Raw genomic sequence first — 24,310 nt, 5'->3', positions numbered from 1 at the left:
GTAGTATCAGTAGCATCAGTAGTATCAGTAGTATCAGTAGTATCAGTAGTATCAGTTGTAGTATCAGTAGTATCAGTAGTATCAGTAGTATCAGTAGTATCAGTAGTATCAGTTGTAGTATCAGTAGCATCAGTAGTATCAGTAGTATCAGTAGTATCAGTAGTATCAGTAGTATCAGTAGCATCAGTAGTATCAGTAGTATCAGTAGTATCAGTAGTATCAGTAGTATCAGTAGTATCAGTAGCATCAGTAGTATCAGTAGCATCAGTAGTATCAGTAGTATCAGTAGTATCAGTAGTATCAGTAGTATCAGTAGTTTCATTAGTATCAGTAGTATCAGTAGTATCAGTAGTAGTATCAGTAGCATCAGTAGTATCAGTAGTATCAGTAGTATCAGTAGCATCAGTAGTATCAGTAGTATCAGTAGTATCAGTAGTATCAGTAGCATCAGTAGTATCAGTAGTATCAGTAGTATCAGTAGTATCAGTAGCATCAGTAGTATCAGTAGCATCAGTAGTATCAGTAGCATCAGTAGTATCAGTAGTATCAGTAGTATCAGTAGTATCAGTAGTATCAGTAGCATCAGTAGTATCAGTAGTATCAGTAGTATCAGTAGCATCAGTAGTATCAGTAGTATCAGTAGTATCAGTAGTATCAGTAGCATCAGTAGTATCAGTAGTATCAGTAGTATCAGTAGTATCAGTAGCATCAGTAGTATCAGTAGCATCAGTAGTATCAGTAGCATCAGTAGTATCAGTAGTATCAGTAGTATCAGTAGTATCAGTAGTATCAGTAGTATCAGTAATAATACCAGTAGTAGTATCAGTAGTATCAGTAGTATCAGTAGCATCAGTAGTATCAGTAGTATCAGTAGCATCAGTAGTATCAGTAGTATCAGTAGTTTCATTAGTATCAGTAGCATCAGTAGTATCAGTAGCATCAGTAGCATCAGTAGTATCAGTAGTATCAGTAGTATCAGTAGTATCAGTAGCATCAGTAGTATCAGTAGTATCAGTAGTATCAGTAGTATCAGTAGTATCAGTAGCATCAGTAGCATCAGTAGTATCAGTAGTTTCATTAGTATCAGTAGTATCAGTAGTATCAGTAGTATCAGTAGTATCAGTAGTATCAGTAGTATCAGTAGCATCAGCAGTATCATCAGCAGTATCAGTAGTCAGTAGTATCAGCAGTAGTATCAGTAGTATCAGTAGCATCAGTAGTATCAGTAGTATCAGTAGTTTCATTAGTATCAGTAGTATCAGTAGTATCAGTAGTATCAGTAGTATCAGTAGTATCAGTAGCATCAGTAGCATCAGTAGTTTCATTAGTATCAGTAGTATCAGTAGTATCATTAGTATCAGTAGTATCAGTAGTATCAGTAGCATCAGTAGCATCAGTAGCATTAGTATCAGTAGTATCAGTAGTATCATTAGTATCAGTAGCATCAGTAGCATCAGTAGCATCAGTAGCATCAGTAGTATCAGTAGTTTCATTAGTATCAGTAGTATCAGTAGTATCAGTAGTATCAGTAGTATCAGTAGCATCAGTAGTATCAGTAGTATCAGTAGTATCAGTAGTATCAGTAGTATCAGTAGTATCAGCAGCATCAGTAGTATCAGTAGTATCAGTAGTATCAGTAGTATCAGTAGCATCAGTAGTATCAGTAGTATCAGTAGTATCAGTAGTATCAGTAGTATCAGTAGCATCAGTAGCATCAGTAGTATCAGTAGTATCAGTAGCATCAGTAGTATCAGTAGCATCAGTAGCATCAGTAGTATCAGTAGTATCAGTAGCATCAGTAGCATCAGTAGTATCAGTAGTATCAGTAGTATCAGTAGTATCAGTAGTATCAGTAGCATCAGTAGTATCAGTAGTATCAGTAGTATCAGTAGTATCAGTAGTATCAGTAGTATCAGTAGTATCAGTAGTATCAGTAGTAGTATCAGTAGTATCAGTAGCATCAGTAGTATCAGTAGCATCAGTAGTATCAGTAGTATCAGTAGTATCAGTAGTTTCATTAGTATCAGTAGTATCAGTAGCATCAGTAGCATCAGTAGCATCAGTAGTATCAGTAGTATCAGTAGCATCAGTAGCATCAGTAGCATCAGTAGTATCAGTAGTATCAGTAGTATCAGTAGTTTCATTAGTATCAGTAGTATCAGTAGTATCAGTAGCATCAGTAGCATCAGTAGCATCAGTAGTATCAGTAGTATCAGTAGTATCAGTAGCATCAGTAGTATCAGTAGCATCAGTAGCATCAGTAGCATCAGTAGTATCAGTAGCATCAGTAGTATCAGTAGTATCAGTAGTATCAGTAGCATCAGTAGCATCAGTAGCATCAGTAGTATCAGTAGTATCAGTAGTATCAGTAGTATCAGTAGCAACAGTAGTATCAGTAATAATACCAGTAGTAGTATCAGTAGTATCAGTAGTATCAGTAGCAACAGTAGTATCAGTAATAATACCAGAAGTAGTATCAGTAGTATCAGTAGTATCAGTAGCAACAGTAGTATCAGTAGCATCAGTAGCATCAGTAGCATCAGTAGCATCAGTAGTATCAGTAGTATCAGTAGCAACAGTAGTATCAGTAGCATCAGTAGCATCAGTAGCATCAGTAGTATCAGTAGTATCAGTAGTATCAGTAGCAACAGTAGTATCAGTAATAATACCAGTAGTAGTATCAGTAGTATCAGTAGTATCAGTAGCAACAGTAGTATCAGTAATAATACCAGAAGTAGTATCAGTAGTATCAGTAGTATCAGTAGCAACAGTAGTATCAGTAATAATACCAGTAGTAGTATCAGTAGTATCAGTAGTATCAGTAATAATATCAGTAGTAGTATCAGTAGCAACAGTAGTATCAGTAATAATACCAGTAGTAGTTTCATTAGTGTCAGTAGTATCAGTAGTATCAGTAGTTTCATTAGTATCAATAGTAGTATCAGTATCAGTAGTTTCATTAGTAAAAGTAGTATCAGTAGTTTCATTAGTATCAGTAGTATCAGTAGTTTCATTAGTATCAATAGTTTCATTAGTATCAATAGTTTCATTAGTATCAGTAGTTTCATAAGTATCAATAGTTTCATTAGTATCAATAGTTTCATTAGCATCAGTAGTTTCATTAGCATCAGTAGTTTCATTAGCATCAGTAGTTTCATTAGCATCAGTAGTTTCATTAGCATCAGTAGTTTCATTAGCATCAATAGTAGTATCAGTAGCATCAATAGTAGTATCAGTAGTATCAGTAGTATCAGTAGTTTCATTAGTATCAATAGTAGTATCAGTAGCATCAGTAGTTTCATTAGTATCAATAGTAGTATCAGTAGCATCAATAGTAGTATCAGTAGTATCAGAAGTAGTATCAGTAGTATCAGTAGTATCAATAGTAGTATCAGTAGTATCAGTAGCATCAATAGTAGTATCAGTAGCATCAATAGTAGTATCAGTAGTATCAGTAGTATCAGTAGTAGTATCAGTAGCATCAATAGTAGTATCAGTAGTATCAGTAGTATCAGTAGTAGCATCAGTAGTATCAGTAGTATCAGAAGCATCAATAGTAGTATCAGTAGCATCAGTAGTATCAATAGTATCAGTAGTATCAGTAGTATCAATAGTAGTATCAGCAGTATCAGTAGTATCACTAGCATCAGTAGTAGTATCAGTAGTATCAGTAGTATCAGTAGTATCAGTAGCATCAGTAGTAGTATCAGTAGTATCAGTAGTATCAGTAGCATCAGTAGTAGTATCAGTAGTATCAGTAGTAGTATCAGTAGTATCAGTAGTATCAGTAGTATCAGTAGTATCAATAGTAGTATCAGTAGTATCAGTAGTATCAGTAGCATCAATAGTAGTATCAGTAGTATCAGTAATAATACCAGTAGTAGTATCAGTAGCATCAGTAGTTTCAGTAGTTTAGCATCAGTAGTTTCATTAGCAGCAATAGTAGTATCCGTAGTATCAATAGCAACCGTAGTAGCATCAGTAGTTTCATTAGCATGAGTAGTTTCATTAGCATCAATAGTAGTATCAGTAGCATCAATAGTAGTATCAGTAGCATCAGTAGTATCAGTAGTATCAGTAGTTTCATTAGCATCAGTAGTTTCATTAGTATCAATAGTAGCATCAGTAGTTTCATTAGTATCAATAGTAGTATCAGTAGCATCAGTAGTTTCATTAGTATCAATAGTAGCATCAGTAGTTTCATTAGCATCAGTAGTTTCATTAGTATCAATAGTAGCATCAGTAGTTTCATTAGCATCAGTAGTTTCATTAGTATCAATAGTAGTTTCATTAGTATCAGTAGTAGTATCAGTAGCATCAGTAGTTTCATTAGTATCAATAGTAGTATCAGTAGTTTCATTAGTATCAATAGTAGCATCAGTAGTTTCATTAGTATCAATAGTAGTTTCATTAGTATCAATAGTAGTATCAGTAGTATCAGTAGTTTCATTAGTATCAATAGTAGTATCAGTAGCATCAGTAGTTTCATTAGTATCAATAGTAGTATCAGTAGCATCAATAGTAGTTTCATTAGTATCAATAGTAGTATCAGTAGAAATCGTAGTTGCATCAGTAGTAGTATCAGTAGTATCAGTAGTATCAGTAGCATCAATAGTAGTATCAGTAGTTTCAGTAGTTTCATTAGTATCAATAGTAGTATCAGTAGAAATCGTAGTTGCATCAGTAGTAGTATCAGTAGCATCAGTAGTAGTATCAGTAGCATCAGTAGTAGTATCAGTAGTATCAGTAGTAGTATCAGTAGCATCAGTAGTAGTATCAGTAGCATCAATAGTAGTATCAGTAGTATCAGAAGTACTATCAGTAGTATCAGTAGCAGTCGTGAAGGGGGCACGACAAAACCTATCCCCCCTCAGCATCCTGACGGGTTTCATCACTGCCTGGTATGGCAACCGCTCGGCCTCCAACCGCTCGGCCTCCAACCGCTCGGCCTCCAACCGCTCGGCCTCCAACCGCTCGGCCTCCAACCGCTCAGCCTCCAACCGCTCGGCCTCCAAACGCTCGGCCTCCAACCACTCGGCCTCCAACCGCAAGGCAGTACAGAGGGTAGTACGTACGGCCCAGCTTCTTGCCGTCCAGGACCTCTATACCAGGCAGTGTCAGAGGAAGAACCTAAAAATAGTCCAAGACTCCAGCCAGCCTAGTCATAGACTGTTCTCTCTGCTACCGCACGGCAAGCGGTACCGGAGCACCAAGTCTCGGTCCAAGAGGCTTCTAAACAGCTTCTAGCCCCAAGCCATAAGACTCCTGAACATCTAATCAAATGTCTACCCAGGCTATCCCCCCCCCCCCAATATGCTGCTACAACTCCCTGTTAATATCTATGCATAACTACTTTAACAACCCTAACTGCGTGTACATAATTACCTCAATTACCTCGACACCTGTGCCCCCACACATTGACTCTGTACCGGTACCCCCTGTATATTGCCCCCACACATTGACTCTGTACCGGTACCCCCTGTATATAGCCCCCACACATTGACTCTGAACCGGTACCCCCTGTATATAGCCCCCACACATTGACTCTGAACCGGTACCCCCTGTATATAGCCCCCACACATTGACTCTGAACCGGTACCCCCTGTATATAGCCTCCACATTGACTCTGAACCGGTACCCCCTGTATATAGCCTCCACATTGACTCTGTACCGGTACCCCCTGTAAATAGCCTCCACATTGACTCTGTACTGGTACCCCCTGTATATAGCCTCCACACATTGACTCTGAACCGGTACCCCTGTATATAGCCTCCACATTGACTCTGTACCAGTACCCCTGTATATAACCTCCACACTGACTCAGTACTGGTACCACCATGTATATAGCCTCCACATTGACTCTGTACTGGTACCCCTGTATATAGCCTCCACACTGACTCTGTACCGGTACCCCCTGTATATAGCCTCCACATTGACTCTGTACCGGTACCCCCTGTATATAGCCTCCACATTGACTCTGTACCGGTACCCCTGTATATAGCCTCCACATTGACTCTGTACCAGTACCCCCTGTATATAACCTCCACATTGACTCTGTACTGGTACCCTCTGTATATAACCTCCACATTGACTCTGTACTGGTACCCTCTGTATATAACCTCCACATTGACTCTGTACTGGTACCCCCTGTATATAACCTCCACATTGACTCTGTACCGGTACCCCTGTATATAGCCTCCACATTGACTCTGTACCGGTACCCCTGTATATAACCTCCACATTGACTCTGTACTGGTACCCCTGTATATAGCCTCCACATTGACTCTGTACTGGTACCCCTGTATATAACCTCCACATTGACTCTGTACCAGTACCACCATGTATATACTGGTATACACTGGTGCTCCTATAAAAAACATTTACCAATATAATACACCGGATACCTAACTTCTACTTGTGCTGTTGGAAGCAAAGTTACTGCGTTTGTATCGACTGTAATTACAGGTGTTACATTTGAGCGGATCGCATCATGAGCAAAGTCGATACATTATATCATTTCATCTCACCTGTGAGAGTAAATTGGAAATTCAGCAACTCTTGGAGACAGTGGAAGTCTATAAAATGCCTTTCTGTATTGGTAAAAACCAAAGTGTTTCTGCTTTATAGAGCTCCACAGTGGAGGTGTCATAATACCAATAAAACCTAGCAGTCAAACAGGGAAATGGTTCCAAATTGTTTTTCCACCATTCATTTTTACCAAAGGGGATTTCAGATACGGTTAAAATAAGGGCTGTGTTTCCTGTAGGCCACCCTGGTGTGACGTTTTGATAACCGTGTAAATCTCTCTCGGACAAGGTGACTTTCATCAATATATCCGTCTCTATTTACTCTCAGATTCGAAAATGATAATTAGCATCAACGCAGACATCAAGCAAGACTACAGGTCCCTGCAAGCTCCTGCATGTCATCTCTAGCTGACACCTTTGCTAACAGGTATTGTGCCAATTTCAAACGTGCACAACACAGTTCACAGACCGCGTCAATAATAATGGCACAGATACAAAGATGAGTCCTCTATCTATCTCTATGCAGCTGCCCATGCTGTCACAGACGCGATAATGGCACAGACACAAAGATGAGTCCTCTATCTATATCTATGCAGCTGCCCATGCTGTCACAGACGCGATAATGGCACAGACACAAAGATGAGTCCTCTATCTATATCTATGCAGCTGCCCATGCTGTCAGACGCTATAATGGCACAGACACAAAGATGAGTCCTCTATCTATATCTATGCAGCTGCCTATGCTGTCACACGCTATAATGGCACAGACACAAAGATGAGTCCTCTATCTATCTCTATGCAGCTGCCCATGCTGTCACAGATGCTATAATGGCACAGACACAAAGATGAGTCCTCAATCTATCTCTATGCAGCTGCCCATGCTGTCACAGATGCTATAATGGCACAGACACAAAGATGAGTCCTCTATCTATATCTATACAGCTGCCCATGCTGTCACAGACGCGATAATGGCACAGACACAAAGATGAGTCCTCTATCTATCTCTATGCAGCTGCCCATGCTGTGACAGACGCTATAATGGCACAGACACAAAGATGAGTCCTCTATCTATCTCTATGCAGCTGCCCATGCTGTCAGACGCTATAATGGCACAGATACAAAGATGAGTCCTCTATCTATCTCTATGCAGCTGCCCATGCTGTCAGACGCTATAATGGCACAGATACAAAGATGAGTCCTCTATCTATCTCTATGCAGCTGCCCATGCTGTCAGACGCTATAATGGCACAGATACAAAGATGAGTCCTCTATCTATCTCTATGCAGCTGCCCATGCTGTCACAGATGCTATAATGGCACAGACACAAAGATGAGTCCTCTATCTATATCTATACAGCTGCCCATGCTGTCACAGACGCTATAATGGCACAGACACAAAGATGAGTCCTCTATCTATCTCTATGGGTTTTATCAAAATATGTATTTTTTTTAATTTTTTTTGCCATTTATTTGACCTGCTAGTGCTGGCTGCAATGAGTCCTACAGCAGGATTAATACGCGCTCCTCTGGCTCAGAGGCTCCAAAGACGTGCTCTGACCATCAACTGTCTGCCATACGTGTGCAGGAATATACACTGAACAAAACTACAAATGCAACATGTAAAGTGTTGGTCCCATGTTTCACGAGCTGAATTAAAAGATCCTAGAAATCCCACAAAAAGCTTATTCCTCTCAAATGTTCTGCACACATTTGTTTACATCCCTGTCAGTGAGCATCTCTCATTTGCCAAGATAATCCATCCACCTGACAGGTGTGGCATTCCAAGAAGCTGATTAAACAGCATGATCATTACACAGGTGCGCCTTGTGCTGGGGACAGTAAAAGGCCACTCAAATGTGTGCAGTTTTGTCACACAATACAATGCCACAGATGTCTCAAGTCTTGAGGGAGCGTGACATTGGCAGGCCAACTGCAGAAATGTCCACCAGAGCTGCTGCCAGAGAATGTAATGTTAATTTCTCTCCACCTCCAATGTCATTTTGGAGAATTTGGCAGTACGTCCATCCGGCCTCAGAACCGCAGACCCCGTGTAACCACGGCAACCCAGGAACTCCACACTGGGCTTCTTCACCAAATTGATTCTGTGCTTCTCTGAGACATGTGTGGACAGTACCATCTCTCAAATTGATTATGTGTTTCTCTGAGACATGTATGGACAGTACCATCTCTCAAATTGATTATGTGTTTCTCTGAGACATGTATGGACAGTACCATCTCTGAAATTGATTCTGTGCTTTTCTGAGACATGGCTGGACAGTACCATCTCTGAAATTGATTATATGTTTCTCTGAGACAAGACATACCCAGCGCTGGAGGAGGCATGCTACAGACCAGCCAATCAGAATGACTTTTACCCAGTGCTGGAGGAGGCATGCCACAGACCAGCCAATCAGAATGACTTTTACCCAGCGCTGGAGAAACCTTTCTCTAAATGTTTAGATCTTCAATGTACAGTGGGGCAAAACAGTATTTAGTCAGCCACCAATTGTGCAAGTTCTCCCACTTAAAAAGATGAGAGAGGCCTGTAATTTTCATCATAGGTACACTTCAACTATGACAGACAAAATGAGAAAAAAAATACAGAAAATCACATTGTAGGATTTTTAATTTATTTATTTGCTAATTATGGTGGAAAATAAGTATTTGGTCAATAACAAAAGTTTCTCAATACTTTGTTATATACGCTTTGTTGGCAATGACAGAGGTCAAACGTTTTCTGTAAGTCTTCACAAGGTTTTCACACACTGTTGCTGGTATTTTGGCCCATTCCTCCATGCAGATCTCCTCTAGAGCAGTGATGTTTTGGGGCTGTTGCTGGGCAACACGGACTTTCAACTCCCTCCAAAGATTTCCTATGGGGTTGAGATCTGGAGACTGGCTAGCCCACTCCAGGACCTTGAAATGCTTCTTACGAAGCCACTCCTTCTTTGCCCGGGCGGTGTGTTTGGGATCATTGTCATGCTGAAAGACCCAGCCACGTTTCATCTTCAATGCCCTTGCTGATGGAAGGAGGTTTTCACTCAAAATCTCACGATACATGGCCCCATTCATTCTTTCCTTTACACGGATCAGTCGTCCTGGTCCCTTTGCAGAAAAACAGCCCCAAAGCATGATGTTTCCACCCCCATGCTTCCCAGTAGGTATGTTGTTCTTTGGATGCATCTCAGCATTCTTTGTCCTCCAAACACGACGAGTTGATTTTTTACCAAAAAGTTCTATTTTTGTTTCATCTGACCATATGACATTCTCCCAATCTTCTTCTGGATCATCCAAATGCTCTCTAGCAAACTTCAGACGGGCCTGGACATGTACTGGCTTAAGCAGGGGGACAAGTCTGGTACTGCAGAATTTGAGTCCCTGGTGGCGTAGTGTGTTACTGATGGTAGGCTTTGTTACTTTGGTCCCAGCTCTCTGCAGGTCATTCACTAGGTCCCACCGTGTAGTTCTGGGATTTTTGCTCACCGTTCTTGTGATCATTATGACCCCACGCGGTGATATCTTGCGTGGAGCCCCAGATCGAGGGAGATTATCAGTGGTCTTGTATGTCTTCCATTTCCTAATAATTGCTCCCACAGTTGATTTCATTAAACCAAGCTGCTTACCTATTGCAGATTCAGTCTTCCCAGCCTGGTGCAGGTCTACAATTTTGTTTCTGGTGTCCTTTGACAGCTCTTTGGTCTTGGCCAGAGTGGAGTTTGGAGTGTGACTGTTTGAGTTTGTGGACAGGTGTCTTTTATACTGATAACAAGTTCAAACAGGTGCCGTTAATACAGGTAACGAGTGGAGGACAGAGGAGTCTCTTAAAGAAGAAGTTACAGGTCTGTGAGAGCCAGAAATCTTGCTTGTTTGTAGGTGACCAAATACTTATTTTCCACCATAACTTGCAAATAAATTCATTTAATTATCCTACAATGTGATTTTCTGGATTTTTTTTTCTGATTTTGTCTGTCATAGTTGAAGTGTACCTATGATGCAAATTATAGGCCTCTCTCATATTTTTAAGTGGGAGAACATGCACAATTGGTGGCTGACTAAATACTTTTTTGCTCCACTGTAAATGTTTTGACTGGTGATTTTAACACAACCACTCAAGTCAAAGACAAAACCGTTATTAAAGTTTTCCTTTACCTTTTAAAGGGGGTTTGATTTGCTTCAACTGATAAAATAGCCCACTGGAGTACGTAACGCCACTCAAACCATCATAGATGTGATCTTGGTGTCTGATACATCTAGGATTTACCTTCCCAAAGGTGTTAGTGACCATTCAATAATTTACTAAACAAAGAGAAGTTTAAAACAAAAAAAGCTGTGTAACTCAACACGATAACTGTTAAAATTTCAACCCTTTGCCAGCGATTACAGCCTTGAGTCTTCTTGGGTATGACGCTACAAGCTTGGCACACCTATATTTGGGGAGTTTCTCCCATTCTTCTCTGCAGATCCTCTCAAGCTCTGTCAGGTCGGATGGGGAGCGTCGCTACACAGCTATTTTAAAGGTCTCTACAGAGATGTTCGATCGGGTTCATATCTGGGCTCTCACGAGGCCACTCAAAAACATTCCCAGTCCCTGCCCCTGAAAAACATCCCCGCAGCATGATGCTGCCACCACCATGCTTCACAGTAGGGATCCTGACTAGTCTCCAAGTCCCTGCCCCTGAAAAACATCCCCGCAGCATGATGCTGCCTCCACCATGCTTCACAGTAGGGATCCTTACTAGTCTCCCAGTCCCTGCCCCTGAAAAACATCCTCGCAGCATGATGCTGCCACCCCCATGCTTCACAGTAGAGATCCTGACTAGTCTCCCAGTCCCTGCCCCTGAAAAACATCCCCGCAGCATGATGCTGCCACCACCATGCTTCACAGTAGGGATCCTGACTAGTCTCCCAGTCCCTGCCCCTGCCACCACCATGCTTGTACGGGAATAATGTTTAACGTTTCAAAGTGTTGAACACATTATGTTAATTAAATCAGAGTATTAGAAATGTAATTATTTGAGTGAGGAAAAGTGTCTACAACACACGCATGTAGATATTTAATCACAATCTAAGTGAAATTCTAACTATGTTTAAATTTGAATTCTAATCCAAATGCCATTTAAATTCTTTCGGGGCAGTGTTGTGGTTTACATATTGAGTTATTTCTAGATGCGTAGCATGCGGAACATTTTGAATGGCTTTTGTTTCCTTTGTTGGTGGGTGAAATAATAATGTGGCACCGCCTGTATTCTGTACACCTAGTGTTATTTCTGTACGACTTGGAAGCTGATATTTGAGACAATCTGCGCGTCGTTGTAAGCTCAGAGTGAATTAAATGCGTGTTTATGTTATTAGACTGTATTGAATGTCAAGTGTTGGAAGTGTTTCATTTAAATGTGCCCGTTAAATGTCCCTCGTTAGCTAGCGTCGTTGTTAGTTAGTCTGCCCCTGGACCTTGCGAAGTCATTCATTATCAGAGTAGCTAGCATCAAGCTAGCTCATGGTAGCTGTTTCTAGCAGGTTCCCTCCCACCCATTCAGTTACGTTTGTCAGAAGTTCCCACCGTAGAGAAGGCTAGTTTATTTGGCCAAATGAATACATGTTTACCAGACACACGTCTTTGCAGCATTTTCATTGACAGCTTCTGGCTATAAAAGTTAGCTAACTACCACTGGAAAGGTGAGTGACCGCTAACAGTTATAAGTAACGTTGGCTGCTAACTGCAGGGCATAACAACATACATTTTAGCCACGCCGACTAAGAAGATTGTGTTTACGAACCATTTATTGTGTCTCTTGTTGACATAATGAATACAGGGTCGTCAACACACTCTCCTTAGTCGGTAGCTATGGCGACGTCAATTGGTGCTTTTCCAGCTATGAGGCGGCTTGCTGCTACAACACTTCACTGTGATTCTGGAGAGGCCACTTTGCTGAGCCGCAGATTGCCTCTGGCTTAGTGTTGGGGAGTCCATTTAGCTGTTGGCCTTGTCTTTTAGTTCTGTGTTCCCGGGACAGGCTGTGTTTCACCTGTCTAACAGATAACAGAGACAGGCTTTATTTCACCTGAAATACAGCCCATTTGGTAGTTTAAGCTCTTAAAAGTGTGTGTGTGTGTGACCTGTGCTTGCGACACCTGTGTGTGTCTGACTCCTGTGTGTGTGTGTGTGTGTGTGTGTGTTCCCCAGGTGTGCTGCAGGCAGGTAGATGACATGCAGGGTGAGCCATGGATCAGATCACCTTCCATTATGACACGGTGCTGTCTGACGTTCACCTGTTGCTGCCCAACTCTCGCCACCTCATGGCACGCCTCAACCGTGTAGGACAACCAGGTACTGGAGGGGTGTGTGTGTGTGTGTGTGTGTGTGTGTGTGTGTGTGTAAAATGACACAAAATTAAATTATGAAAATGTTTTCATTTAGTTTCAATGTAGGTCTTTCCTGAATGTCAATGGAACTGTCCCAACCCTCTATTGCTGTGTTTACACAGGCAGCCCAATTCTGGTATTTTTCCCCCCCAATAATTGGTCTTTTTACCAATCACATCAGATCTTTTCACGTCCGATCTGTTTCAGAGCTGATCTGATTGGTCAAAATAGCAATGAGTGAAAACAAGATCAGAATTGGGGTGCCTGTCTAAACGCAGCCTGTGTGTCTAGTTTTCATCTCCCGATTCAGAATCCTGTGGGACGGAACGAAGCAGCGCACCTGTGACCTCGATTCCCCCTGCGGAGGGGAAGAGTTAGACCGCGACACCCAGGAGGAGAGTGGAAGGGGAGATGCTAGGGGGAGTGAGACTGGAGCTGACGGAGGAGTGGACAGGGATGAGGATGGAGGGGCTGACGGAGGAGTGGACAGGGATGAGGACGGAGGAGTGGACAGGGATGAGGACGGAGGAGTGGACAGGGATGAGGACAGAGGGGCTGACGGAGGAGTGGACAGGGATGAGGACGGAGGAGTGGACAGGGATGAGGACGGAGGGGTAGAACCACCTCTGGATGAAGATGGAGATTTAGAGGTACCACGCAGGTCAGTTACATCGCACCTTCACATCAGTCACCACAGTTATTACAGTCAAACCTTCCCTTTGTGTTTTATTGCCTTCATTTGATTGTTGTCCTGGAGATGTGTTACGGCCAGTGGGTCAATAGAATAGTAGAATACACCAAGGTCCAATATAGAAATGTGGTTGTGCATCGGCAGGGTTTCTCTTCTTATGACAGTCACTCAATTATCTCTCTCAGCATTATTTAGAAATGTGGTTGTGCATCGGCAGTGTTTCTCTTCTTATGACAGTCACTCAATTATCTCTCTCAGCATTATTTAGAAATGTGGTTGTGCATCAGCAGGGTTTCTCTTCTTATGACAGTCACTCAATTATCTCTCTCAGCATTATTTAGAAATGTGGTTGTGCATCGGCAGTGTTTCTCTTCTTATGACAGTCACTCAATTATCTCTCTCAGCATTATTTAGAAATGTGGTTGTGCATCGGCAGTGTTTCTCTTATGACAGTCACTCAATTATCTCTCTCAGCATTATTTAGAAATATGGTTGTGCATCAGCAGTGTTTCTCTTCTTATGGCAGCTACTGACAGTCACTCAATTATCTCTCTCAGCATTATTTAGAAATGTGGTTGTGCATCGGCAGTGTTTCTCTTATGACAGTCACTCAATTATCTCTCTCAGCATTATTTAGAAATATGGTTGTGCATCAGCAGTGTTTCTCTTCTTATGACAGCTACTGACAGTCACTCAATTATCTCTCTCAGCATTATTTAGAAATATGGTTGTGCATCGGCAGTGTTTCTCTTCTTATGACAGCTACTGACAGTCACTCAATTATCTCTCTCAGCATTATTTTGTACTTGTTTTTTTATATTGGTAAGTTAGTCTAGCGGCCCGCATTGATTTTGTTCGTCAATCTCACTCAGGTATCATATTAAAAACAGCAAACATTTCTCTCTACCCTGAAGCAGAATGTGTAGAATTGCAGCAAAGTAGTAATAAAATAAACATAGCTACATCTTCTCTCCGACACTTTTTTTATGGCCCATTTCCCCATCAAAGTTTCCCATCCCTGTTCCAGACTAACTATTGTACATGTTATACCTGTCAGTCTGAGATAGAGACATGACTAACTAACTATTGTACATGTTATACCTGTCCAGACAGTCTGAGATAGAGACATGACTAACTAACTATTGTACATGTTATACCTGTCAGTCTGAGATAGAGACATGACTAACTAACTATTGTACATGTTATACCTGTCAGTCTGAGATAGAGACATGACTAACTAACTATTGTACATGTTATACCTGTCTAGACAGTCTGAGATAGAGACATGACTAACTAACTATTGTACATGTTATACCTGACAGTCTGAGATAGAGACATGACTAACTAACTATTGTACATGTTATACCTGTCCAGACAGTCTGAGATAGAGACATGACTAACTAACTATTGTACATGTTATACCTGTCAGTCTGAGATAGAGACATGACTAACTAACTATTGTACATGTTATACCTGTCAGTCTGAGATAGAGACATGACTAACTAACTATTGTACATGTTATACCTGTCTAGACAGTCTGAGATAGAGACATGACTAACTAACTATTGTACATGTTATACCTGTCTAGACAGTCTGAGATAGAGACATGACTAACTAACTATTGTACATGTTATACCTGTCAGTCTGAGATAGAGACATGACTAACTAACTATTGTACATGTTATACCTGTCCAGACAGTCTGAGATAGAGACATGACTAACTAACTATTGTACATGTTATACCTGTCAGTCTGAGATAGAGACATGACTAACTAACTATTGTACATGTTATACCTGTCTAGACAGTCTGAGATAGAGACATGACTAACTATTGTACATGTTATACCTGTCAGTCTGAGATAGAGACATGACTAACTAACTATTGTACATGTTATACCTGTCCAGACAGTCTGAGATAGAGACATGACTAACTAACTATTGTACATGTTATACCTGTCTAGACAGTCTGAGATAGAGACATGACTAACTAACTATTGTACATGTTATACCTGTCCAGACAGTCTGAGATAGAGACATGACTAACTAACTATTGTACATGTTATACCTGTCCAGACAGTCTGAGATAGAGACATGACTAACTAACTATTGTACATGTTATACCTGTCCAGACAGTCTGAGATAGAGACATGACTAACTAACTATTGTACATGTTATACCTGTCTAGACAGTCTGAGATAGAAACATGACTAACTAACTATTGTACATGTTATACCTGTCAGTCTGAGATAGAGACATGACTAACTAACTATTGTACATGTTATACCTGTCTAGACAGTCTGAGATAGAGACATGACTAACTAACTATTGTACATGTTATACCTGTCCAGACAGTCTGAGATAGAGACATGACTAACTAACTATTGTACATGTTATACCTGTCCAGACAGTCTGAGATAGAGACATGACTAACTAACTATTGTACATGTTATACCTGTCTAGACAGTCTGAGATAGAGACATGACTAACTAACTATTGTACATGTTATACCTGTCAGTCTGAGATAGAGACATGACTAACTAACTATTGTACATGTTATACCTGTCCAGACAGTCTGAGATAGAGACATGACTAACTAACTATTGTACATGTTATACCTGTCCAGACAGAGTCTGAGATAGAGACATGACTAACTAACTATTGTACATGTTATACCTGTCTAGACAGTCTGAGATAGAGACATGACTAACTAACTATTGTACATGTTATACCTGTCAGTCTGAGATAGAGACATGACTAACTATTGTACATGTTATACCTGTCCAGACAGTCTGAGATAGAGACATGACTAACTAACTATTGTACATGTTATACCTGTCCAGACAGTCTGAGATAGAGACATGACTAACTAACTATTGTACATGTTATACCTGTCAGTCTGAGATAGAGACATGACTAACTAACTATTGTACATGTTATACCTGTCAGTCTGAGATAGAGACATGACTAACTAACTATTGTACATGTTATACCTGACAGTCTGAGATAGAGACATGACTAACTAACTATTGTACATGTTATACCTGTCAGTCTGAGATAGAGACACGACTAACTAACTATTGTACATGTTATACCTGTCCAGACAGTCTGAGATAGAGACATGACTAACTAACTATTGTACATGTTATACCTGTCAGTCTGAGATAGAGACATGACTAACTAACTATTGTACATGTTATACCTGTCAGTCTGAGATAGAGACATGACTAACTAACTATTGTACATGTTATACCTGTCCAGACAGTCTGAGATAGAGACATGACTAACTAACTATTGTACATGTTATACCTGTCCAGACAGTCTGAGATAGAGACATGACTAACTAACTATTGTACATGTTATACCTGTCTAGACAGTCTGAGATAGAAACATGACTAACTAACTATTGTACATGTTATACCTGTCAGTCTGAGATAGAGACATGACTAACTAACTATTGTACATGTTATACCTGTCTAGACAGTCTGAGATAGAGACATGACTAACTAACTATTGTACATGTTATACCTGTCCAGACAGTCTGAGATAGAGACATGACTAACTAACTATTGTACATGTTATACCTGTCCAGACAGTCTGAGATAGAGACATGACTAACTAACTATTGTACATGTTATACCTGTCTAGACAGTCTGAGATAGAGACATGACTAACTAACTATTGTACATGTTATACCTGTCAGTCTGAGATAGAGACATGACTAACTAACTATTGTACATGTTATACCTGTCCAGACAGTCTGAGATAGAGACATGACTAACTAACTATTGTACATGTTATACCTGTCAGTCTGAGATAGAGACATGACTAACTAACTATTGTACATGTTATACCTGTCCAGACAGTCTGAGATAGAGACATGACTGACTAACTATTGTACATGTTATACCTGTCTAGTCAGTCTGAGATAGAGACATGACTAACTAACTATTGTACATGTTATACCTGTCAGTCTGAGATAGAGACATGACTAACTATTGTACATGTTATACCTGTCTAGACAGTCTGAGATAGAGACATGACTAACTAACTATTGTACATGTTATACCTGTCAGTCTGAGATAGAGACATGACTAACTAACTATTGTACATGTTATACCTGTCTAGACAGTCTGAGATAGAGACATGACTAACTAACTATTGTACATGTTATACCTGACAGTCTGAGATAGATACATGACTAACTAACTATTGTACATGTTATACCTGTCAGTCTGAGATAGAGACATGACTAACTAACTATTGTACATGTTATACCTGTCAGTCTGAGATAGAGACATGACTAACTAACTATTGTACATGTTATACCTGTCTAGACAGACTGAGATAGAGACATGACTAACTAACTATTGTACATGTTATACCTGTCAGTCTGAGATAGAGACATGACTAACTAACTATTGTACATGTTATACCTGTCTAGTCAGTCTGAGATAGAGACATGACTAACTAACTATTGTACATGTTATACCTGTCAGTCTGAGATAGAGACATGACTAACTATTGTACATGTTATACCTGTCTAGACAGTCTGAGATAGAGACATGACTAACTAACTATTGTACATGTTATACCTGTCTAGACAGACTGAGATAGAGACATGACTAACTAACTATTGTGCATGTTATACCTGTCAGTCTGAGATAGAGACATGACTAACTAACTATTGTACATGTTATACCTGACAGTCTGAGATAGATACATGACTAACTAACTATTGTACATGTTATACCTGTCAGTCTGAGATAGAGACATGACTAACTAACTATTGTACATGTTATACCTGTCAGTCTGAGATAGAGACATGACTAACTAACTATTGTACATGTTATACCTGTCTAGACAGTCTGAGATAGAGACATGACTAACTAACTATTGTACATGTTATACCTGTCCAGACAGTCTGAGATAGAGACATGACTAACTAACTATTGTACATGTTATACCTGTCAGTCTGAGATAGAGACATGACTAACTAACTATTGTACATGTTATACCTGTCTAGACAGTCTGAGATAGAGACATGACTAACTAACTATTGTACATATTATACCTGTCTAGACAGTCTGAGATAGAGACATGACTAACTAACTATTGTACATGTTATACCTGTCAGTCTGAGATAGAGACATGACTAACTAACTATTGTACATGTTATACCTGTCTAGACAGTCTGAGATAGAGACATGACTAACTAACTATTGTACATGTTATACCTGTCAGTCTGAGATAGAGACATGACTAACTAACTATTGTACATGTTATACCTGTCCAGACAGTCTGAGATAGAGACATGACTAACTAACTATTGTACATGTTATACCTGTCCAGACAGTCTGAGATAGAGACATGACTAACTAACTATTGTACATGTTATACCTGTCTAGACAGTCTGAGATAGAGACATGACTAACTAACTATTGTACATGTTATACCTGTCAGTCTGAGATAGAGACATGACTAACTAACTATTGTACATGTTATACCTGTCCAGACAGTCTGAGATAGAGACATGACTAACTAACTATTGTACATGTTATACCTGTCTAGACAGTCTGAGATAGAGACATGACTAACTAACTATTGTACATGTTATACCTGTCCAGACAGTCTGAGATAGAGACATGACTAACTAACTATTGTACATGTTATACCTGTCTAGACAGTCTGAGATAGAGACATGACTAACTAACTATTGTACATGTTATACCTGTCCAGACAGTCTGAGATAGAGACATGACTAACTAACTATTGTACATGTTATACCTGACAGTCTGAGATAGATACATGACTAACTAACTATTGTACATGTTATACCTGTCAGTCTGAGATAGAGACATGACTAACTAACTATTGTACATGTTATACCTGTCCAGACAGTCTGAGATAGAGACATGACTAACTAACTATTGTACATGTTATACCTGTCCAGACAGTCTGAGATAGAGACATGACTAACTAACTATTGTACATGTTATACCTGTCTAGACAGTCTGAGATAGAGACATGACTAACTAACTATTGTACATGTTATACCTGTCCAGACAGTCTGAGATAGAGACATGACTAACTAACTATTGTACATGTTATACCTGTCAGTCTGAGATAGAGACATGACTAACTAACTATTGTACATGTTATACCTGTCCAGACAGTCTGAGATAGAGACATGACTAACTAACTATTGTACATGTTATACCTGTCCAGACAGTCTGAGATAGAGACATGACTAACTAACTATTGTACATGTTATACCTGTCAGTCTGAGATAGAGACATGACTAACTAACTATTGTACATGTTATACCTGTCAGTCTGACATAGAGACATGACTAACTAACTATTGTACATGTTATACCTGTCAGTCTGAGATAGAGACATGACTAACTAACTATTGTACATGTTATACCTGTCAGTCTGACATAGAGACATGACTAACTAACTATTGTACATGTTATACCTGTCAGTCTGAGATAGAGACATGACTAACTAACTATTGTACATGTTATACCTGTCCAGACAGTCTGAGATAGAGACATGACTAACTATTGTACGTGTTATACCTGTCAGTCTGAGATAGAGACATGACTAACTAACTATTGTACATGTTATACCTGTCCAGACAGTCTGAGATAGAGACATGACTAACTAACTATTGTACATGTTATACCTGTCAGTCTGAGATAGAGACATGACTAACTAACTATTGTACATGTTATACCTGTCCAGACAGTCTGAGATAGAGACATGACTAACTAACTATTGTACATGTTATACCTGTCAGTCTGAGATAGAGACATGACTAAATGTTGTACATGTTATACCTGTCCAGACAGTCTGAGATATAGACATGACTAAATGTTGTACATGTTATCCAGGCCCAGACAAAGACTCCCTGAGAGGGACAGAGACATGGTCTACCCCATCATCCTCAGCCAGGCAAGAAGAGATGAAGAGGAGGATGATGAGGAGGAGGAGGAGTGTCCTAGAGACGTCATCAGGATAGGTGAGCAGAGAACAGGACTGGTTTCTACCTCTGTCTGACCCTGGCCACTTATTCTGTTTTTAGTCCAATGTCATTCCTGGAGAGCGGAGTGAACACAGGTCTGAGAGGCAGAAGTGTGTGTTATAACTGTTTATGTATGTTATAACTGTGTGTTATAACTGTGTGTTTTAACTGTGTGTTATAACTGTTTATGTATGTTATAACTGTGTTTATTTGTGTTATAACTGTGTTTATGTGTGTTATAACTGTGTGTTATAACTGTTTATGTATGTTATAACTGTGTGTTATAACTGTGTGTTTTAACTGTGTGTTATAACTGTTTATGTGTGTTATAACTGTGTTTATTTGTGTTATAACTGTGTTTATGTGTGTTATAACTGTGTGTGTGTTATAACTGTGTGTGTGTTATAACTGTGTGTGTTATAACTGTGTGTTATAACTGTTTATGTGTTATAACTGTGTTATAACTGTGTGTTATAACTGTTTAAATCCAACATGTCTTTAACAGAACACACTATGGCCACGCCTTTAGAAGATGTTGGCAAACAGGTGAGTGTCGCTCTCTCTCTTTGCCTCTCTCTCTCTCTCTCTCTCTCTCTCTCTATTTGCCTTTCTCTCTCTCTCTCTCTCTCTATTTGCCTTTCTCTCTCTCTTTCTCTTTGCCTTTCTCTATCTCTCTCTCTCTTTGCCTTTCTCTCTCTCTCTTTGCCTTTCTCTCTCTCTCTCTCTCTCTCCCTCTTTGCCTTTCTCTCTCTCCCCTTGACTTATTCCACATTGTGTTGGGTGACCGCTTGAATTCAAAATTGATTCAATTGATTTATTTTCTCACCCATCAAGACACAATACTCCATAATGACAAAGAGAAAACATGTTTTTTGACACTTTTTCAAATTTATTGAAAAAGAGGTAGAGAAATAACTAATTTACATAAGTTTTCACACCTAGATGTTCCACATTTCCTAATTTTTTTTTTTTTTTTTTTTAAACTTCAAACTCTGTCAAATTGGTTGTTGATCATTGCTAGACGACCATTTTTAGGTCTTGCCGTAGATTTACAAGTAGATTTAGGTCAAAACTGTAACTCGGCCATTCAGGAACGTAACCAACTTCAGTGTATATTTGGCCTTGGTGTTTTAGGTTATTGTCCTGCTGAAAGGTGAATTCATCTCCCAGTGTATATTTGGCCTTGGTGTTGTAGGTTATTGTCCTGCTGAAAGGTGAATTCATCTCCAGTGTATATTTGGCCTTGGTGTTTTAGGTTATTGTCCTGCTGAAAGGTGAATTCATCTCCAGTGTATATTTGGCCTGGTGTTTTAGGTTATTGTCCTGCTGAAAGGTGAATTCATCTCCCAGTGTATATTTGGCCTTGGTGTTTTAGGTTATTGTCCTGCTGAAAGGTGAATTCATCTCCAGTGTAGATTTGGCCTTGGTGTTTTAGGTTATTGTCCTGCTGAAAGGTGAATTCATCTCCAGTGTATATTTGGCCTTGTGTTTTGGGTAACTGCTTGGTGTTGTAGGTTATTGTCCTACTGAAAGGTGAATTCATCTCCAGTGTATATTTGGCCTTGGTGTTTTAGGTTATTGTCCTGCTGAAAGGTGAATTCATCTCCAGTGTATATTTGGCCTTGGTGTTGTAGGTTATTGTCCAGCTGAAAGGTGAATTCATCTCCAGTGTAGATTTGGCCTTGGTGTTTTAGGTTATTGTCCTGCTGAAAGGTGAATTCATCTCCCAGTGTATATTTGGCCTTGGTGTTGTAGGTTATTGTCCTGCTGAAAGGTGAATTCATCTCCCAGTGTATATTTGGCCTTGGTGTTTTAGGTTATTGTCCTGCTGAAAGGTGAATTCATCTCCAGTGTATATTTGGCCTTGGTGTTTTAGGTTATTGTCCTGCTGAAAGGTGAATTCATCTCCAGTGTATATTTGGCCTTGGTGTTTTAGGTTATTGTCCTGCTGAAAGGTGAATTCATCTCCAGTGTATATTTGGCCTTGGTGTTTTAGGTTATTGTCCTGCTGAAAGGTGAATTCATCTCCAGTGTATATTTGGCCTTGGTGTTTTAGGTAACTGTCCTGCTGAAAGGTGAATTCATCTCCAGTGTATATTTGGCCTTGGTGTTTTAGGTTATTGTCCTGCTGAAAGGTGAATTCATCTCCAGTGTATATTTGGCCTTGGTGTTTTAGGTTATTGTCCTGCTGAAAGGTGAATTCATCTCCAGTGTATATTTGGCCTTGGTGTTTTAGGTTGTTGTCCTGCTGAAAGGTGAATTCATCTCCAGTGTATATTTGGCCTTGGTGTTTTAGGTTATTGTCCTGCTGAAAGGTGAATTCATCTCCAGTGTATATTTGGCCTTGGTGTTTTAGGTTATTGTCCTGCTGAAAGGTGAATTCATCTCCCAGTGTCTGGTGGAAAGCAGACTGAACCAGGTTTTCCTCTAGGGTTTTGCCTGTGCTTAGCTCCATTCAGTTTCTTTTTTTATCCTGAAAAACTCCCCGGCCCTTAATTATTACAAGCATACCCATAACATGATGCTTCCACCACCATGCTTGAAAATATGGAGAGTGGTCAGTAATGCATTGAATTTGCCCCAAACATAACACTTTGTATTCAGGACATAACGCTTTGTATTCAGGACATAACGCTTTGTATTCAGGACATAACGCTTTGTATTCAGGACATAAAGTTCATTGCTTTGCCACATTTTTAGCAGTATTACTTAGGGTTACAAACAGGATGTATATCCTGGAATGTTTTATTCTGTACAGGCTTCCTTCTTCTCACTCTGTCAGTTAGGTTAGTATTGTAGAGTAACTATGTAGTTGATCCATCCTCAGTGTTCTCCTGTCACAGCCATTAAACTCTGTCAGTTAGGTTAGTATTGTAGAGTAACTACAATGTTGTTGATCCCATCCTCAGTTTTCTCCTATCACAGCCATTAAACTCTGTCATTTAGGTTAGTATTGTGGAGTAACTACAATGTTGTTGCTCCATCCTCAGTGTTCTCCTATCACAGCCATTAAACTCAGTCAGTTAGGTTAGTATTGTGGAGTAACTACAATGTTGTTGCTCCATCCTCAGTGTTCTCCTATCACAGCCATTAAACTCTGTCAGTTAGGTTAGTATTGTAGAGTATTGTAGAGTAACTACAATGTTGTTGATCCATCCTCAGTTTCCTCCTGTCACAGCCATTAAACTCTGTAACTGTTTTAAAGTCACCTTTGTTCCCATGGTGAAATCCCTGAGCGGTTTCCTTCCTCTCTGGCAACTGAGTTCGGAAGGACGCCTGTATCTTTGAAGTGATTGGGTGTATTGATACACCATCCAAAGTGTAATTAATAACTTCACCATGCTCAAAGGGATATTCAATGTCTACCAATAGGAGCTCTTCTTAACGAGGCATTGGAGAACCTCCCTGGTCTTTAATAGTTGATTCTGTGCTTGTAATTCATATTGTATATGTGGGGTACATATACAATGTGGGGTACAGAGATGAGGTGGTCAAAAATCATGTTAACCACTATTATTACACACAGTGAGTCCATGCAACTCATTATGTGACTTGTTAAGCACATTTTTACTCCTGAACTTATTTAGGCGTTTCCATAACAACGGGGTTGAATACTTATTGACTCAAGACATTTCAGCTTTTCATATTATAATTTTTTTTTGTAAAAAATAAATAAAAAAAATCAAAACTTAATTCCACTTTGA

The 24,310-nt window shown here is 39.7% G+C and overlaps 1 protein-coding gene across 2 annotated transcripts in view; it reads left to right on the top strand.

The window, feature by feature from the left end:
• The first annotated feature begins 11,749 nt into the window (after window positions 1–11,749).
• The window catches only part of LOC135554810 (methyltransferase-like protein 22), a 47,967-nt gene continuing 35,406 nt past the window's right edge, over window positions 11,750–24,310 (top strand). Inside the window, exons 1-5 of one of the 2 annotated variants that reach the window (XM_064987252.1) lie at window positions 11,750–11,838; window positions 12,711–12,854; window positions 13,181–13,550; window positions 20,476–20,603; window positions 21,112–21,152. In XM_064987252.1, coding sequence (XP_064843324.1) covers window positions 12,749–12,854; window positions 13,181–13,550; window positions 20,476–20,603; window positions 21,112–21,152 — 645 coding nt within the window. In that variant the 5' untranslated portion in view covers window positions 11,750–11,838; window positions 12,711–12,748. Of the gene's footprint in view, window positions 12,203–12,710; window positions 12,855–13,180; window positions 13,551–20,475; window positions 20,604–21,111; window positions 21,153–24,310 lie in introns of both variants that reach the window. The other variant, XM_064987251.1, reaches the window with a different exon arrangement.

The sequence above is a fragment of the Oncorhynchus masou genome, chromosome 14 (assembly GCF_036934945.1).
Source record: "Oncorhynchus masou masou isolate Uvic2021 chromosome 14, UVic_Omas_1.1, whole genome shotgun sequence".
Classification (NCBI taxonomy): domain Eukaryota; kingdom Metazoa; phylum Chordata; class Actinopteri; order Salmoniformes; family Salmonidae; genus Oncorhynchus; species Oncorhynchus masou.
The sequence above is the reverse complement of the archived record's forward strand: the minus strand, read 5'-3'. Positions and strand labels throughout refer to the sequence as shown.